The 19,699-nt window shown below is 49.7% G+C and overlaps 1 protein-coding gene across 1 annotated transcript; it reads right to left on the bottom strand.

The window, feature by feature from the left end:
* Positions 1-216: 216 nt before the first annotated feature.
* CLEC19A (C-type lectin domain containing 19A) lies at positions 217-18,179 on the bottom strand. Its single transcript, XM_045994307.1, has 5 exons — positions 18,089-18,179; positions 10,326-10,491; positions 4,373-4,466; positions 1,505-1,634; positions 217-349 (listed from the first exon to the last, which is right to left on the bottom strand). The coding sequence occupies exons 1-5, from the start codon at positions 18,177-18,179 to the stop codon at positions 270-272; spliced, it is 561 nt and encodes a 186-aa protein (XP_045850263.1). The 3' UTR covers positions 217-269.
* Positions 18,180-19,699: the final 1,520 nt, after the last annotated feature.

Below are 19,699 nucleotides of genomic sequence, written 5' to 3'. Positions count from 1 at the left end.
TCAACTCTGAATCTAGAACAACCTTGGACTTCTGTTACTTAGAGCAGGAAATCCACCATCCCCTTTTATTTATTAAGCCAGTTTAGGTTGTGTTTCCTGTCACTTATGACCAAATAACCACTCTGTAGCATTAAGACTTGCTTATTTAAAATCTCTGCCTGGGAGCTTTATCTCCCCTGTGTTTCACATTTATTGAGGGTCGGATCTACACTCGGTACAGCTATAAGACGGCGCTGGAGTTGGGCTCCCTGGGAGGGGGCAAGACCGGATCAGTGAATGGTTAGAGACGCGATCTTGCAGACAAAGGGGAACTCGTGGTTGCAGGTGTTATCATTCCATGACCTCAGAGCTGCGGTGGGAAGAAGCAGAGAAATCTGGGTGAGGGTCCACCTACCACAGTAAAAGTCACCTCACCACCCCACTGGAGTAAAAGCCCTCTCCAGTGGCCTCATGTCTGCACTGGCACCCCTTTCTTGCTGATGCTTGATGAGGCTGCTGTCCAGCCTCTCTCTCTCACAAGGCTGATCTTGACTTGCCACTGTGCATGGGGCAGGACAAACTTCATGCAGAGGCTTGGCCCAGCTCTGGCTCCCAGGAGTCCCCATTCCATCCCTCCTTCCTCTAATCAGGAAAAGGAAAAGGAGCACAGAGGAAGTAGCAGTTGAGTGCTTGACTCTGGACTTTGGTAGGTTTTTTTTGAAATCTGTTTCACTACTTGCTGTGTGACCATGAGCAAATCACTTAAGTTCTCTGAGCTTCCGTTTCTTCTTCTGCTAAATGAGAATATTAATAGTTTTTACTTCTTGAGACTGGTGTGAAGAGTGATGATATTGCTAATGCTGATGGCGGTGATTGATGATACCCCTTGGGGGCTACTGTGGCCACTTGATGTACATGAGCTTCTTTCTTCTTCACAGCAACCCTTTGAGTTAAGTATCATGAACCCATTTTGCAGATGCAGCCACTGAGGCACCAAGAGGTTAAGGCATTCACTTTGGGCCACACGATTTGGAAGGCGTGGAGCTGTGCTGGACCAACTCTACCTCCTAGAACCTTCAGGTCTGCCCTGTGGGTTGGAACGATTACTAAATCCATTCTACAGAAGAGGAAACGGAATGTCAGAGAGAATAAGTAATTCCCCACAAGGACAGAGCTAGAAAGCAGCAGGGCCAGGGCTCGAACCCAGGTGTGTATTCTTCTCGCTGCTTACCCCCGGGTGCTGCTCCAGCACGCCTCCGTTCTAGCACTCAGGAGCCTGGGGTAGGGGGCTGACACTTGGGTGCATCGGTGAGCAGACACAGAATCACCGGCCTTTGACTGATCTTTGTACAAATCCTTCCTCTGACCCGCCCCCACGCTTCTGCCACTAATACCTTTCCATGCAACACTGCACCACTATGTACTGTTAAATCTATCCAGCGACCCAATTCGCTAGTCTTCCTGCCGTCCGTCCGTGGTCCCTCCCCAGCGCCCCTGCGAGAGTCCTGATCTCAGGGGCACCCACCGCTGGTGGGCCGGTACCATATCTGCACGCAGTCCTCTTCCGGGTCCGCATGCATGCCATCATCCGGCTGGCTCCCGTCCCAGTAGCTGTAGTCGTAGGGGGAGCCGTCGGTCCATTCAAACTGCCCTTCCTGGGCACACCCATCCGCCGTCGAGGAGGAAAGCCGGTGAAAGAAAGATCTGGCATTAGCGCCAGCCCCAGCTCAGGGACGACGTTCTAACACCTCCTCGTGGAGCAGCACAGACGTCCTCACGGGGATGTGGGATACTGTTACGGCTACCAGGTTTGCTGAAGCCTTATTAGGTGCCACGCCAGGCACTGTCCTCCGAGTGGGCATCCCCATCCCCCTTTCACAGATGAGGAAACCGAGACCCAGACTGGTCTAGCCAAATTCACACAGCTCATACGGCGGTCCTGCTGGGATTCAAACCCCACATCTTGACTGCGGTACCCAAGACCTCACCTGCTCCACTTTTTCAAATTTCTTATTTTTTTAATTTACCAGCGGACGGGGGTCACCCTTCATTTCTTTCCTTTTGTCCACATAGTGTGTGTTTTTTCTCGCCCGAGGTGGGACCGCTCTGTCCAATTATAAGAAAACGCCTGTTGGGAATTTGATTGGTGTTAAAATAAATGTGCAAATTAACTGGGGCGAGAACCACGTCTTTGCAGTGTTCTGGAACACAAGCCGTTTCTGCATTTATTCAGGCTCTGAGAAAAGTCTCCCCCGAAGCACTGATGATTACGGAGGGGGCGTCAGATAATGGAAATAGCATGCCGCCTCTGAGCGAGAGGCTCGAGCCTGCCGTTTGGGCTCTACCCACTTCCCCCGCAGGCTGGACAAGGGACTTAACCTCTTGGGGCCCTCTCTGCACCTTTACAACGGGGCTGTCTCCCCCAGAAAGCTACTGTGAGGACTGACGACATAAAGCGGCGCAAAGGGCTCGCAGTGCCCAGCCCCGAGAAGTTGAAAACACAGGCCCTTTGACTCTACTGTTTGTAGCTATGATTCTTAAATCTTGGGATACAAGTTCCTTAAACCCCAACTAAGTGTATTTGTCATTCCATTTTATTATATATATATTTTTAAAGTTTGTTTGTTTGCTTATTTATTTAAGTACTCTCTATGCCCGACAAGGGGCTTGAACTCACGACCTCAAGATCGAGAGTCACATGCTCTTCTGACTGAGCCAGCCAGACACCCCTCTAATCCCGCTTTACTTTATCATTTATTTATTTATTTGAGAGAGAGAGAGAGCATGAAAGCACATGCACACAGTGAGGGGAGGGGAAGAGGGAGAGAGAGAATCTTCAAGCAGACTCCCCGATGAGCACGGAGCCTGACCTGGGGCTTGATCTCATGATCCTGAGCTCATGACCTGAGCCGAAACCAGGAGTCAGATGCTTAACCGACTGAGCCGCCCAGGCAGACCCCTCCTCACCACCATCCCACTGTAAAGTCACTATTACGAACAGAAATTTTGTGTTTTGTTTTGTTTTTTTTTAATTACAACTTCTATATCACTTCTTGCCAGCCAAATTCTATGGATTTAAACGATATATCTCTCTTGAGTCTGGACCCTGCGGTTACCTCTGCTCCTTTGCCAGCAGCTTAATGAGCTGGGACAGTGTGCCAAGCACCAGGCTAAGCTCATTGACTTTCTACAAGAAGCCACTGTTACCACTCTCCCCATTTTGTAGCTGAGGAAACAAGCTCAGAGAGGTTAAAAAAAAAAAAAATTGCACAAAGTCTCCTACGAGCCAGTCAGCGATAGGACGGGAGCTGGAACCACAGCCCGGTTCCCCACAGTACTCTGGGCCAGGGATGGTAGCATACGTCTCTCAGAACAGAGACAGTATTCAGCTCACCCAGGGAAAGTGTGGGGACAAAATTTCCAGCTGGAGTCTGCGGTGATATTGCCAGGCATAAGCTCTGGCGTTAGCTCTCTCTTTTGGCCTAACGCTTCGCCATGAATCCATTGACCCCCGGCCCTCTCTGCTTTCCAGAACCATTTGTCTTCAATGTCCTCAACTGGGTCAGGATCCCTCACACCTCAGGCCTTTTGTCCATGCCGGTCCCTCTACCTGGAATGCTTTTTCCTCTGGCTGACTCCTATTTAACCATTAGGTAGTAGCTTAAACGTCTCTAACCTAGGGAGGCTGTGGCAGCCACAGAAGGACACTGCTTCGAGCTCCTTTAGGAGGACCGGCTACAGGGAACATGGCTGACTGACAGCCTCAGCTCCCCTGACCCGTGGGATCCATCCCTGCACTCACAGTGAGACCAGGCTTCCTCCAGGCTCTGCCCCAACAATAACCCAGCAAGAACTCAGGGGAGCCAGTGCTGGCCCAATTCTGCACCGTGTGGTCTTCCTCTCCTGGCCCTCCTCTGCCTGAGGACTCCCCTCTGGCCTAGCCAAGTCTTTCTCAGAACTCTGCGATAATCAGAGGCTCTTCCTTCCCCACTCTCCTCCCAGGTCTCAGACCCACACTGCTGTCCTGAGAACTTCCCTGCCTCATTACGCCCCCTCCTCTTTTTTGTCCTTCACAGATCCTTCCCCTCAGAAATCTCTCGGACATCGAATCACATTTCTGGGTCTGCTTTTTTCAGAACTCAAACCCAAACAGAGGCCTTCCCTGACCATACTAGGTTCCCATCATGCTCACACCACCATATTCTAGTATTCACACCACACTATGTTCACACCGCTGTATTCTAACTGGGACACGTTGGGGTCGGATTTCTCTCCGTGGGTTGGGCATGGAGCAGTGACCTGGCATACAGGTTCCATGGGCAAGCCTGGCTAACTGGAAATGGCATCTTGGCTGGGAGCTTCCAGGAGGACCCGGGGGTCATCGCTTCCTTACCTGTCTGTGATCATGAAGGCCCGTCCAGACGTCAGCTGGGATCCCGGGCACACAGCTGTTCACAAGGTCATACACGAAGACATTCTCTTCCCAGCTGCAAATGTGAGCAACACGGCAAGCGGGTTACTCCTTGCCTCTTTTCATAGGACAGAGTTGAAAACTGAAAGCAATTCTTCTTAACCTTCTGGGACCACAGTAAATTGAGGGTATGACGCAACTGGGCCTTTTTCTTCTTTAATTACATCACTCATACGTGATGGTCCTTTCATAGACCCCTCTGGATTGTATTCCTGCCAGTTTAAAGCAGATCTCAGCACGGCTATTCATCCTAAAAGTTTACATCTGCCTCAAAAGCATGAGCAAACAAGGTGGAGTCTATTGACAATATCATAAAGAGAAAGAAAGAGGCTTATGCCAAATTGAACCCATCAAACAACTTAATGAAAATCTCCACTAGACATTTTTGTTTTCTCTCAAACGCCCTCCTTATGCTGCCAGTCCTTACTTATCCTACTAATTTTTTTTCCTCACATACCATCTCCAGAATCTTCTGCTTTCCTAGAAAATTCAGCTCTGGGCTTGAACTTACAGAGCTCACTCAGCAAACCAAAGCCCTCCAGTGAACAGTCCACTCTCCTTTAGAAAGTGTCTTAGTCTTTTTAGGCTGCTGTAACCAAATAGCATACCCTGGTGGCTTTCCAACAACAGAAATGTATTTTTCACAGTTCTGGAGGCTGGAAGTCCAAGGTCAGGGGGCCAGCACGGAGAGGGGAGGGCCATCGTTGGGGTCACAGATTCTCACTGTATCCTCACATGCGGGAAGGGGCTAGGGAGCTCTGCGGGGTGGGGGGGGATCTCTGGCAGAAGGGCACTAATCCCATCCATGAGGGCTTCACCCTCATGAACAAATCACCTCCCAAAGGCTCCACCTCCCAAAACCATCACACTGGGGGTTAGGTATCAACATGTGAATTTGGGAGAGACACAAAGATTTAGATCACAATGGGATCTATTAAGCAACTCCCTGAATTTGACTGCCTGGAGAACCGTGTCAAGAAAGATTCAGAGTGGGGTGCCTGGGTGGCTCAGTGGGTTAAAGCCTCTGCCTTCGGCTCAGGTCATGACCCCAGGGTCCTGGGATCGAGCCCCGCGTCGGGCTCTCTGCTCAGCGGGGAGCCTGCTTCCCTTCATCTCTCTCTGCCTGCCTCTCTGCCTAATTGTGATCTCTGTCAAATAATAAAATAAATAAAATTAAAAAAAAAAAGAAAGAAAGATTCAGAGTGCCGGAAGTCTGAGTGCTTCTGGAATGGACTAGTAATTTCTCCCACAATTGCAAAATTAAGAAGAATAAACGTGTCTGCCTTGATTTGCTACCAATGGCTCAAGACAAAAGTAATTTCATAGTGGGCATTTCAGACAAGGTGGCAGCCTTTGGAGAGCGGCAATGACAATTGCCAATGAGAGACAAAGCCAATGAGAGCAGATAGACTTTGTGGCAACTTAAATGGTAAACACCAACATAGTCCTATTCTGAAGTGAGTTATTTGTTGGGTGTTAGGTCCAAGGCTGATAATTATTACTTTATCATAACCTCTTCAACGCACTAACATTTACCTTTTAATGCCACATGGAAGCTAAAAATGGGAGTCTCTCGTCCAGTGGGATCTGGTCCTCAGGGGGTGGGAACTACTTGAGTGGAGTGTGCCTGTTGTTTGTCCACTGGCTCGAAACTCCCTTACCAGCCTTCTGAGCTCGGCCAATGGCACTGTCCAGCCTCGCCCCTGTCCGGGCACTGGGGTAAGCCATGGTCTTCCTCTAGGGCCTTCCTGCAGCTGCTCCAAGTACCATGTCCCCACATGACTACAGCCCAAGAAGGAAAGGCAGTGATGGAAACTGGGCCCTTTCCACATGCCTGTGTCCATTCGTCAGGGAGGAGAGTACTTCCAAGATGCCCCTTACAAACTTCCCCTAACATTCAATTGGCCGAACTGGGTTTTATGGCCAGTTGGGAGCTGCAGAGGAGGATGGAAAGTGAAATCTAGCTTTCCTAACTTCTTACGCAGGCAACAGGCAAAGGGATTAGTCATGGCTGTGGAGTGAGCAACCAGAAGGGTCTGCCCCAGTACCATTCTGATGGAAGGATTCAGTGAGTTCACGGGTGCCAAACACACCACACAGTACTCAGGAAACACGTTAATGATCGAGTGGAAGTCTCTGTATGTCTCTCTCTCTCTCTCTCTATCCACCCATCTCCATTTCTTTGCTGTTTTTGGCAGCAGATCATCTTCAGTGTCTTTCACTGATTTCTTTTGTTAGGTGAATTCTTTTATAAGCTCCTTGAAAAAAGGAGGTGAGAATCTCCAAGGAGACACCAATGCCTTCTGCTATGGTTTGAACATTTCTGTCCCCACAAAGCTCCTATGTTGGAATCTTAATGCCCATGTGATCATATTAGGAGGTGGGACATTTGGGAGGTCCTTAAGTGGGAGGTGCTTTGATAAAAGACATGTCGTAGAGCGCTCTCGCTCCTTCTGCCATGGGAGGACGCAGCAGGAAGATGGGCCATTTGTGAACCAGGGAGCGGGCTTTCACCAAGAACTCAACCATGCTGGCACCTTGATCTTGGACTTCCAGCTACCAGACCTGGGAGAAATAAGTTTCTGTGGCTTATCAGCCCCCCTGTCTGTAGTTTGTGGTAAGAGCAGCCTGAAGGGACTAACGCTGATACTACTGGAGGAAACGGAAGGGAAAGAGGGTGATTGAGGCAGGACTTAAGTGCCCTAGGAAAGATGAGGGACATGGGAATGCTAAGTAAGAACTGACCCCCTGAGATGCCGAGGATCATAATAAAAGAAACCATTAACAGCCCCCACTGTTGAGCACTCATCCCAGCTAACTGGAAGGGCTTCAGAGGCTTGGTCTCCTTGGTCAGATCGTGAGCGGAGGAAGCGATGGAGTTGGGACTAGTCCAGGAATGTCTGACTTTAGTCCCTTAATGTGCATCACATCTCCCAACGGCTTCACCATCTGGAATATCTGCTGTTCCCATTCCTTAAGCTTCCTAAATTCTTCAAGGTCTTGACCCAGGACCAACTCTTCCAGGAAGCCTTCCGTGAGCACCCCGTATCCACTCTTGGACCACCTGGAGCTCCCACTTCTGATCTCCTAGGGGCAGGCTGGTTGGTTTAGTTCTCTGTTTCTTAAGGTCCCGTCTTCCCAAATGGGCCACAAGGACCACATAGACCATCATCAAGTCTTATTTGTATCTGACACCTTCTCTCATGCCAATAGCAGGCTCTAGTCAATATCAAAGTTCCAAGAGTGTGTGGTCTGACCCGGGGAAGGATCCAGTTTCTGGCGACATAGTGTTCTTCAGCCCAATGGGTCGCTGACCTTGGTCCTACCCAGATGGGTAAGCGCTGGCATCCCCCAATGTCTCTCTCATGCCCAACTTGGCTACACTGACTGCTGAACGAACATACATTTCGGGCAGCCATCTGGTGGAGAGGCTGCCCGGTCACTTTTAGCGATTTTGCCATCTTTGTTCAACAACACCTGCTTGGGAAACTATTTCAATATTTTATTGCATTTCCCCCATATCTGGTCAAAAATAACAGGAACAGAGAGAAGCTCAAGGTGCTACTGTGAGTAATAAGGAGTGTGTATCAGATGAACTTAATTCGATTCAGCTGTTGCTTGAAATGAAGATGGAAATTATTAGGTAAGCAGAAAGTATGAGGATCTTAAGCTTCAATCAGACGCTCCACAGACATAAGCTGATTGTGTGAGTAATTATGAAAGAAAAAAACTGAAAAAGCATGAAGACAACACCAGAAATACTGGGCTATGTCTCAAAGACAAGATGTCATTAAGGACTTTATAATGGTGTCTAGCTTCATGCCAACTGAACTTCATGTATTTATGAATTTATGTATTTATGAATTTATTTATGTATTTATGAATTTGTCAATGAATTTAACTTTCCTACATGTTTCCAGAAAAGTATTATATGCCAACATGGAAAACTACCTGTAAAGGAGAGGAAAGGGAGAGAATATTAGTATAAGAAAGGCAGGGAGGGGCGTTAGGAGTTGAGAAGACAGGAAGAAGGTAAATCGAGGCAGGGAAGAACAGGAACTGGATCAGAGGTTGCCGGAAGCCTTCCAGTTTGCCTGGAATCCTTTCTGACGCCCAGCTAACCAAGGTTGAGGTTACAAGCACCATGAGCAGGCTGAGCTACCCTTCCTGTGGGCTGGCTAAAGGGAAATCTTCATTTAGAATTTTTTTTTTTTAAGAGAGAGAGCTGGGGTGAGCTGGGGTGGGGGGTGTAGGGGCAGAGGAGAAGAAGGGACAGAATCTTAAGCAGGCTCTGCACTGAGCGTGGGGCTCGATCTCATGACCCTGAGATCATGACCTGAGCTGAAATCAAGAGTCGGACGCTTAACCGACTGAGCCACCCAGGCGCCCCTAGAATCATTTTAAAATTTACCCTTCATCGCCTGGATCTCATGCTCCTTCCAAAGGCTCACAGGTTTTGAGAACGTCTTTGATCCATCCTGGGTTCTGTTCTCTGCTCGGGGATTTGCCCCGAAGACCACTCTTCCCCGGTTTTCTTGTCAGCTGCCCTGCCCGCGGGGGGGAAGCACAGATGATGGGGGGCGGGGAGAGAAGCCAGGCCATTTGTCTCTCCCTCAGCCTCGGGAGTCACTGGCAGGGGCTGCCCCACCTCGGTAGCTCCAGCTCCCCTAGACGGGTCTGCCTTCCTCTTATGGGCAGGATTGGTTTCCCGCCTTGGTGAATCTCTAGACTGCCTCACTACTGCCTCCTTAAGTTCTTAGATTCCAGTACTCGTGTGTATTAAATTCTCTGTTGACTATTAGTAGCGGTTCCTGTTCTCCTGACAGACCCGACTGCCTCAGTACGTTCTTCAGTGCCACTGAGCAGACATAGGGCAGATACGCAGGCATCTCCATATCGGCGGGATGAAAACATGGAGGATTCGCTTACAGACTAAGACAGAGGACCCCTTCCCTGTTCTTACCAAAATTCGGCGGCCCTAAAAGAACCAACTGTCTTTCTGACTTCAGGTCTCTGAGAGTCTTGAAAGACAGAAGCAGGGTTGTGATGTTGTAGTTTGGGTGCCAGTGGGACGTGGTCTACTTGGCTTCAAGGAACCCACACACCTCGAGGACGTCTGAGGTGAAAACCCGTCATCATAGGGTGAGGAGAAAAGTGCTTTAGGAGAGGTGGTCAGTGAGTGCAGCTAGGGTGCCATGCAGTCAAGGTGACCTCAGTGAAGACAGGAGAAGATGGGGATAGGAATTCCCAGCTGAGGGAACAGAATGTGCGAAGGTAAAGAGGAGCGAAAGGGCTGGACCAGACTGGAGAACTCTGAGACGGTCCATGTGGCTGGGGCTTGGGAGACACAGAAGAATGTGGAAGGAGGTCTTGGTGGGGCGGGGGCTATGGAATTCGGCGTTTCGGGTTCAAATCCCAGCCCCACCACTTTACAGCTAGCTAACTTTGAGCAAGCTATGTTTCGGGAGGATCAAGTTGTGTGTGTGTACAATGAAGATAGCTCCCTCATACGATTTGAGGGAGCTTCAGTGCGCCGATATATACAGATACCGAGAAAACAAATGTCAATTATTATTCCTCATATTATAGTCTTTGTCTGTATGTTACATGAGTTGTATCACAGGGTCAAGCCCTCTGCACAAAATCAGCACTTAAAAAGATGGATCCAGTAGATTGCTTTTTGCCACCCAGGCTCAAGGCTTTGCCTTCTACTATTTCAGTGAGAAATTGGGCTCGACCCTCTTCGATGAGAATTCGGGCTGGATCAAAGTTAGCAAGAATAATGCAAGAGAAACACCAGTAAGAATTGCCATTTTTCACTCCCCTTTCCAAAGGGGGTGCCTGGTTGAGTCATGGGGGACAGACATCTACTCACCTGTGGATGGAAGCCAGTTTGGCAGACTTCCTGCCAATGGAGAACTCAGAGCAGTAGAAGTCAGCCTCGGCCCAAGTCTTATTGAGAGGGAAAAATCTATAGCAGTGGCCTTTGAACTCCATCCAGAACAGTGGGCACAGGGAAGCCCGGGGCAGCTCGGGCATGGCTGTGGGCAGAAGAAAACAGACGGGCAGGAGGGTGGGCACTGTGCAAACATTGTACCTATAGCTTAGGGCATCTTTCCAAGAATGAACATAAAACATGGCCCAGGGGCGCCTGGGTGGCTCAGTGAGTTAAAGCCTCTGCCTTCGGCTTGGGTCATGGTCCCAGGGTCCTGGGATCGAGCCCCACGTTGGGCTCTCTGCTCAGCATGGAGCCTGCTTCCCCCTACCCTGCCTGCCTCTCTGCCTACTTGTGATCTCTGTCTGTCAAATAAATAAATAAAATCTTTGAAAGTAAAATCTTTAAAAAAAATAAAATAAAGGTAAATGTAAACCTTAAAAAAAAAAAAAACCAAAAACATGGCCCATTATGATTAGTAAAAATTCTACACTTGAGGTCCGGAGAACACGTGCATACCTAACATTTACCAAAAGGCAAAAGTAATACATGCTCCTTATAGAACACCTGGAAAAATGTGACTGCTCTGGCGTATTTTTCTTCATGTCATGCTCAAATGCAATGATTTGTAAAAATTCAGTTATTACATTGTACTTTACATACCTGTGAGTATTCCAAGTTCCAAAAATGAGAATATATTTCCCCCATGTCATTATAAATTTTTGTAAACATTGTTTGAAATAGCTCTTGAATCCTCCACTGAGTGGCTCCCCCCGTCCCAGTTTATTTAATCATTTCCCTATTTGTGGATAATTAGACTGGTTCCCCTTTTAAAAAACAATTACACCCAATGCTGAGATGAACAGCCCTTGTGCATCAAGCTTTTTCGGCATTTCTGTTGATTTTCCGAGGAGAGATTTTTAAGGCTTTGATACAATTTGCTAAATTGCCTCCCGAAAGCAATTTATACTCCCACGGCAATGCCTGAGAGTGCCCATCTCACAGTGCCCTTGCCAGCGCTGAGTGTTACCACTTTCACGGCCATCTTTGCAAATTTTATAAGCAAAAAATGGTATCTCATTTCAATTTGCAATTCTGGGCTCTTTGGTGAGCGTGGAGATTTTTCCATGTGTTTATTGACAAACGAGAGCCCATCGAACTATTTATATCTGGAAGCCCACTGAACTACTGGGGTTCAGGATGTGTTCTTAATTCTGAAAAGAAGAATGCATGGGAAATCCATGATTGAGACAATAAAGTTCTCCCAAGCGTCAGCGCCCTAGAAGGCTTCTTAGAAGACACTCGTTTTGGAAACCACTCAAGATGACTGGCTGGGGGCAGGGGGGGTGGGGTGGAGGGGTGGGGAGGAAGGCATTCTGAGAACCTTCCTTGAACAATGATGGGTGGCTCCCCCGCGGCTGTGGGCAGTGGTGAAATCTGCTGGATTGGGATCTGGAGGGGGGGGGTCCCAGCCGGGAACTCTAGGCTGGACATGCCTTGTGACAATGGTACATTCTTTCCCTTCTCAGCTGTCGAACTGGCTAATCTTTGGGGTCCCTTTGTGGTCCCCCAAGGAGGTGGGATCTTCGCCTTTCCAGCCACTGGAAGAGCTGGTTGAGCTCTTTAATAATTAAGTAGTAGACAACATTCACGGAGCCTCTGTGATGTGCCAAACACAGGGAAACCGAGGCTTAGACAGGCCAAATGACTTGCCCAAGGTCATCCTGCTAGTCAGTGGCAGATAGGGATTAGAACTCAGCCTCCAGACACCAAAGTCTTTGAACTTAAAGTCTGCAGGATGTTTCATCATGGGAAATCAACAGGGATGAAAATGGGTCACAGTCTTTTAGCACCTACTTCATGAGGTTGGTAGACCAACTCATTGGAACTTGCGAATGTATGGCATGTATGGATTGCTTTGTGACAGTATGATTTTTAGTGACTAGCTCGGGCGTTCATAACCAGGGCTGATGGGGCTTCAGGGATCCAGCGAATCCCCTGAAATTCAATGCAAAATCAAAAGTGTGTATGTGTGCCTGTGCACAGGCATGTACCTCTGTGCATTTATTTGGGGAAAGGAAGAGTCCATTGTTTTCATTGAGAGCTATGCTAAGTAGACAGCTTCCAAGCTTCCCATCACTGACCACAGCCACTGGGCTCTCTCATTTGACCAAAACCAGCCCTTCCCCAAGCAGTCCTGACTTGTCCCTTCTGGCAATGCTGGGTATTGCTGAGCTCTTTTTGGGGACTTTGTGGCACTACATTTTACATAGAAAGAGACAGGGGCTGGAAGGGGAAAGGAGGGGGCTAGGGCCCTTGCTCCCCTTTCCCCAAGGCCCAAAGGCTTCTCCTGGGTCCTAAAGCCTGGTGGATATTTTAAATCAAGTCTCCATGTGGAAAACAAGCTCCCTCCTCCTCACGGCTGGTTCCTTTGATTTTCCCCACTGAACAAATGGCGATTTTGGATGCCTGGAGTGAAACATACCAGAAAATGGGGCTGTGACAGGTCACCGCTCAATTACTCCCTTTTCCACCTGGGCAGGCAAAGGCCTTTAATTGGAAGGATCTAGGAGGAGGCAAAAAGCCTGGTAACACCGAGATGATAATGAACTCTACCCTGCCTAGTATCCCGCACCCCCTTTGCCTCTAGGATTTGAGAAACTGAGAACTGAAGAGGATCTCTGAGGCCATCCATCAGCCTGAACCCCAAAGTAGCCTTGGCTAATCTGAGTCTCTCTCATGAAGGGATTTCTCGAGGTTTCCAGCTTCACAAGTCAGAGAATGACGGCAATATAACAAATAGGACCAACACTACTGAGCTTTCACCTGAGCCAGCTTTGTGTCAAGTTCTTTGTACCTATCAATTCATTTATCTTCCACGCATCCTACAAGGTAGGCACCACAACCACTTTTGGTTTCAGAAGAAACCGAAAACCAGAGAGGTTGAGTAACTTGCCCAGGATCACACAGCTCCTAAGCAGCAGAGGTAGTTTTTAAAGTCAGGCTGTGTGGCTCCAGACCTAATTTAGGGATTCCTGCTGCATTTAAGCCCATTTTCTTTTGCCTCAGTCTTGATGGTCTGGTCCTTCACTCATTCTCTTTTTCATTAAGAGGTCCTATTGGAGATCTTCTTGAGCTCAGGCAGTTAGTTGGCTACATGCTGGAGAGACTGTGGACCAATGACACAGTCACATACATACAGAGGCCCCCTCTGACCTCTTGGGTCTTACAGTCTAATGGAGATAGACATTAAAAAAAATGAGCACAGATATAGAATGTCATTAATGGGTCATTTGTGGGTGTGTGTCACGCAGGCAAAACCTTGAAATTATTCCAAATAATTTCTGGAAGCTGGTTATTTGTTTGCCCCCTTTGTCTCCCTAGTTGAACCGGTGGCCGCCCCAACCCTCTCTTCAAGGAGCCTGTGGGGTGATTACGACAGGGTACCCGAGTCCCCTTCCCAGATGGGGGAATTTCAAGGAGTTGCCACAGGAGCACCTAAACAGGTCATCTAAGGATTTGGAGATCTGGGGGGCTTCCTGGAAGTGATGATGTCTCATCTGACGCTTGAAAGGTAAGAGTCAGAGAAAATGTTTCAGGTGCTGTGTGGACACAGCTGGTGCAAAGGCCCTGAGGTCTGAGAGACTGGAACATTTGGAGAACATTTGCAAATGGTTCAGCCAAGCTGGAATCTGAGAGGGGGGGAAGGCAAGAGACGAGGCCAGAGGTGACAGGGAGGGTGGAGGGGTAGGGACAGGAAGGGATGCACAAAGGAGCTTGTTGCTCTGGAAACCAGGAGGCCAACTGCTAAGGTCTTTTACTTCAATTAGCAGCACGAAAGGCCACCAAGGTCTCCCAGCTTGGGGGGAGTCAAAGTCTTTGGGAGCTCTGAGCTTGTGAAGAAAAAGAACACACCAGTGGAGTTCAGGGCTCTTTTTTTTTTTTCTCCCTCTCTCTTTTTAAAAGAATAAATTGTCACCTTCCCACTCAATCTGGCTGCCTGCTCCCCTGGCCCCAATCCAGCCGCCTACAAACGCACTACCCTGCTGCCTCCTGCCCAGAGCAGCCTTGAGAGCCAGCCAGGAGAGGAGGTGAGGAAGGCTCGGGGGTCCACATCCCAACCCCCACCCCACTCCCACTACTGGCCCCCAGAAGTCCCAGGACACAGGAGGAAGTGTCTTTCGGTGTCCTGGAAGGTGGCGACTGGGAGGGCTCTGTCACCCTCAGCACACCCCTTTCCTTCCCACTGCCTCCCTGGGTCACATGTCTCACCATCAGACCGTGCTCCGCACCGCTGACTCCTGGCTCTGGTTTCCAGGGCTGGTGGCCCTGGTCCTCACATGCTGAACTTGGCTTTCCCTTCTCTGGGCCACGCTTATGGCCACATGATACAAAGGGGAAAACACTCTGGACCATGTCTTCCATTGCCCAAACAGCGGCCATACACTCAGTGGTGAGTATGTAACTGCTGAGACCAGCCTCGGAGGGTATCAATATCATCCCCATTTCACAGCTGAGGAAACGGAGTCTCGGAGAAGTTAAGTCACTTATTATCACATCTAGCAAGTTGGGGGTGGGGGGTGGTATCAGGATGAATTCAGGAATCCCTAAACACTAAGTGCCTCCAGAAAACATCTTTTTTCTGCCCTTGGCTCAGGTCATGATCTCAGGGGCCTGGGATCCAGCCCCGCGTCGGGCCCGGGACCACCTGAAGCTGGGGGTGCAGAGTCAGCCTGATTGCCCCCCTGCCCCGCCCATCTCCTGAGGCCCTGCAGCAGCAGCACCCCGCCCCTACCCCCAGCTTCAAATGTCTTGCTGGAATGGCCTTTGCTGTGGAGAGTTCTTGGCCTCGGGAGCCAGGAAGGGAAACTTGATGGTAATGGTTGAAGAATCATAATAGCAAATTTTCGTGCAGCTTTTCCCAGGTGCCAGGCTCTCTTCTAAAGCACTTCACACTCCTGAATCCCCTTGAACAATGCGATCAAAGCTAAGTTCGCAGAAAAGGTTTTGGGAAATGGCTCTAGTCTGGCTAAACTCTCCCAAGTCTCTCAGAAGGGTCTAAAGGGTTTTTTTTTTTTTTTGGTTTTTTTGTTTTTTGTTTTTCCAAAGCAAATCTCGAGGTGTGGCTGAGTTGCACTCTGTGCGTCTATTTACACATTCACAGAAGGTTGGGAGACTTGGGATGAGGATGAAATGCTCTGTTCTGCTTTGCTCGGGAAGGCTGGGATCCAGAGGAGGAAGGCAAACGAGGTTCATTCTCAACAAGGAGGGCTTACCTTTGTGGTCTGCAAAGGCCCACCGGGACCCTAGAGAAGCCCTCCCTAAGCACACATCAATAGACACACTCTGGCACACACACACGTGTACACGCACACACACGCGCACACAGACACTCACGCATTCTCCTCTGGGTTGAAGTCACCTTCCTCCAGAAGATCTGTCTGCTCAGGCTTGAACTGGCTTTCTGCTGGGATGGGAACCCGGAGAGCAGAAGAACTACCTCTTGGATGGATGATGACCTTGGCAGGGTCACTGGCCTATGTAGGCCTCAATTTCTCCAACTGTAACATGAAAGGGCACTGAATAGATTTCCCGATCCTTCCTGCCAACTCCAGTTCTGAGCTCTCCAAGATGACTGGGTTTGAAGTGATCTCAGCCCCCTCCCCGGGAGGCATGGAGGGTGAGCTGGAGGTGAGACGTCTGGAAGGTCCTTTCTCCAAGGGAGGCTTCTGTCACGACAGAGCTGGGTCTCCTGACCATTTCTATCATATCACCAACAACTGCAGTAGCAGAAGGGCTAACAGTAATAATTCTCATTCTTTAAGCACTTGCTATGTGTTAAGCCCTTCATCTGCACGATCCCATTGAAGATCCCAAAAAATTTGGTAGGAGCCATTACTATCCCACTCTCCAGGGGAGGACACTTGATGCTCAGAAAGAGTGGCCACGGGCACAATCTAGTGAGGGAGAAGACTCCCCGGTTGTTCCCACATGCAAACGCAGCCTCAGGCCCTTCCCACACACACTGGACAGAAAGACAAGACTGTGGGATATACAAGGCAGACCTTAAGGATATTTTGTCCAACTTCTCTCCTGCTCACCCATTGCATGGATGAGGAGACTGAGACCTCAGAGCAAGGATGCAAAGTCACCGTTATGGACTGAATTTTTCTGTCCCCTCCTGAATCATATATTGGAGCATGACCCCCCAGTGTGATGGTGTTTGGAAGCGGGGTCTTTGGGAGGTAATGAGGGTTCCATGAGGTCATGAGGAGGACCATGATGGGATTAGAAGACAGACTAGCATGGGCACAGGCTCTTTCTCTCTCTGCTACATGCGGACTCAACAAGAAAGGTGGCCATCTACAAACCAGGAAGAGAGCCCTCACCAGGGAACGGAATCAGGCAGCACCTCGGCCTCCCAGCCCCCTGAAACTGTGAGAAGTAACTTCCTGTTGCAGCCCGAGCCGACTAAGACAGAGAGTTTATGATGGATCACCACTCACCCTGGTTTAAGAGAGATGCCCAGGGACATCCGAATTTCAGATAAACAACAAATCACTTTAAGCCCATGTCCCACGCAATATTTGATTGTCTAAAAGATGACTGTTCATTTGAAATTCATTTCTCTGAAATGTACCTGGGCATCCGGTGTTTTATCTGGCAACCTTATCACCCCACAGTTTCATTTCACCTCAGCACTGTAACAGCCCAATGATGGGGTCTTATGGCATTCTTACGAGCCTGTCACTATGAGTTGTACATTAATGGGGACCAAATATTATCTCTGCCATAGACTTACTGCGGAGGTTCAATAGATCCATACACAGAAAGGGCTCAAAACGATGCCTGGCACATAGAGAGGGCTATGTAGATCTTAACTGGTTAGATAGGTATTAGTATTACTTTAAATGTTTTAAACAGGGTTCGGCAAGAGCCCTCAGGGTGGAGGTGACCGGCAGGATGCAGACTGCAGGATTCAGGAATCCTCTCCCCCAGATGGGGGTCCCTCCCAGTGAGCTCCCGGGTCTCTGGTTCTCCGCATTGCAAAGAGGAAGAAACTGAGCTCCTTTGAAGCCTTGAGGGACATTGGGAGGCCACATGCCAGAGGCTGGTTAATTGCTGTCCTAATTGCTGGAGACACAGAAAACCCACAGAAGTGGGCCACAAAGCAGTGACCTCCAGGGAGGTCAGGAGAAGGGCAACTGCATCCCCTGGCATGCCCAATCCCTGGTAGCAAACAGCAGGTCTGAATGGTCCCTGGGAACAGCTGTCACAGCCAAGGTGGGGGTGGGGAACTCCCCCCACCCCATGAGAAATCCCTAACAAAATAAATCCCATTTTCAGATCTTGCTGTGGTGTCGAGCACCAAGCATGAAGCACTTCCCCACTTTATCTTACTTCCCTGGGAGAGTCGCCCCAGAGGGTGCTACCCTGACTCCCATTTTCCAAAGGAAGCTGAGCTCAGAGAGGTTAAGAAATTCGGGCAGGTCACACAGTTTTTAAGATGCACTGCTGGGATTTAAAAATCAGGACTTTGGGGGTCTGAGCTGGGGTGGGGTGGGCTGAACCACACCCCTGGGGTGGGGAGAGGGGAGCAGGAATGACTATCAGAAGGCTCAGCGCGGCCTCACTGACAGAACCTCAAGTGTCTGTGGGGTGTCCTCCTCTCCACCTGCTTGGGTCCTGGCCCCGGGGCTCACCTGGGCTGATACTGATGTCCGTCTGCGGAAAGGCCTGTGCAGAGAGGAGGGTCAGGGAGGCCGCCATGGCCCACAACCCCCACCTTTGCATCCTGAGGCCCGAGGAAGCCACCTTCAGGCCTGCGTGGAGGAGAGAGGCCCTTTCACTGGAGCTCTCTTGAGAGCAGGCGAGATCTGCTGGGAGCTCAGGACACACAGGACAGCCTCCAATCTCCTCCTCCTCCCCTCCCCTCTCTTCTCCCTCCTCTCTGGAGGGCTGTCTGAGTGACAGCTTGAAGGCCGCCCCTGGTCAGCCCCCTTCAGGGAACTAAGAGAAACCACCGCTCTGCTTCTGAGCCACCCTGTGGCCTTGGGCCTGGGCTCACTTCTCTGAGACTCAGTTTTCTCCTCTGTGAGATGGGACAGTAACAGAGCTTGCATCTGGGCCTGTCACAGGAGATCAAGCATCTCAGGCCCCCTCAGAGAAATACGTACCAGAAGGTAAAAACAGAAGTCAGAGGCTGGTGCAGAAGTCATGGGACCTGTGTGCTTGGGCTCAGCTTGCCCCCATATCACTCTGGCCTTAAACGCACTGACACACTGCTTGCCTGGGAAGCAGGAAGGAAGGCCTAGGTGGGTTACCTTCCTTCCTTTCCCTCCACCTTTCAGGTTTTCTTAGGGGTTATTAAAGGAGGTGCCAGTAGAAGGTTCTGGGCCCAGAACAAGCACTCAGCAAAGAGAAGCAAATGTTACCTTCGTGCATAGGTCTCGTGCGTGGTTTGCTCCGACTTAACATAAATGTTTTCAAACCTGCTGGTGTTTCATTGGGAAGGTCACTGCACTTAGGAATTAGTATCTCTGAAAATCGGGATCGTTCTCTCCCCCACTTCCTGTGTTGTCAGGCAAGTCATTCTGCCTTTCTGAGGCCTCCGTTTCCTCCTTAATAAAACAGGGGCTACCAAGAGAACCTACCGCGCACAGATTCAGTGAAATCATTTGTTTGTAAAACTCAGCATAGATGCTGGCGAGTAGAAGGTGTTCAAGAAATGACAGGCAATTTCGCTATCATGATCGTAGATCCTGTGCAAACCTTTTCCAGGCAGGAGACCCTGCGTGCCACCCCCCATCCCCGGTTCCATTCCCCCTTTCCTCTCCGGAGTGCTCTGACACTGTGTGCGGCTGGCGCCCACAGGGACTTGAACCTGTCCCAGGCCCTTGCTTGCTCTCTGGTCGACCTGCTAGGCCTAAGTGCATTCCTCTCTTGGCACCGGCTGGAGAGCCAGACAAGGCTGGACTCAGGCTCCGTTTCCTCCTCAAGTCCCACGTCTACTGGTTCCTCCAAACTTTCTGCTGGGGCCCACCACAGAGCGCACATGTGTACTTATTTAGGAAGGATATACATTTATTATCCGAGTGTTGGGCACGGAAGACTTATTGTACTGAGATCAGGTCTGTTATAAAAGAGCCCTCCCCCACACTGACATTTTTTTTAAAGGTTGATACAAAACATAAATATAAAATGTGCACCTTTTCTCCCCACTCTCCATCAGCTGGAGCACTGCATTTCGGGGGGAGGGGGGGTGTCCCTACCGTCAAGGGAATCATGCACCCTCCGGAGGGGGAACCCACCAG

This window comes from Meles meles, chromosome 21 (assembly GCF_922984935.1).
Source record: "Meles meles chromosome 21, mMelMel3.1 paternal haplotype, whole genome shotgun sequence".
NCBI lineage: Eukaryota > Metazoa > Chordata > Mammalia > Carnivora > Mustelidae > Meles > Meles meles.
This window is presented reverse-complemented; position numbering and strand designations above follow the sequence as displayed.

Excerpts from the sequence above, each read along its gene's own strand:
- CLEC19A (XM_045994307.1), bottom strand. The coding sequence starts at position 18,179 with ATGCAAAGGTGGGGGTTGTGGGCCATGGCGGCCTCCCTGACCCTCCTC. Across the intron at positions 10,492-18,088 it reads GGACATCAGTATCAGCCCAG|CCATGCCCGAGCTGCCCCGG; the intron begins GTGAGCCCCGGG and ends TTCTGCCCACAG. Across the intron at positions 350-1,504 it reads ATGGTACCGGCCCACCAGCG|CTCTGAGGTCATGGAATGAT; the intron begins GTGGGTGCCCCT and ends TTCCCACCGCAG.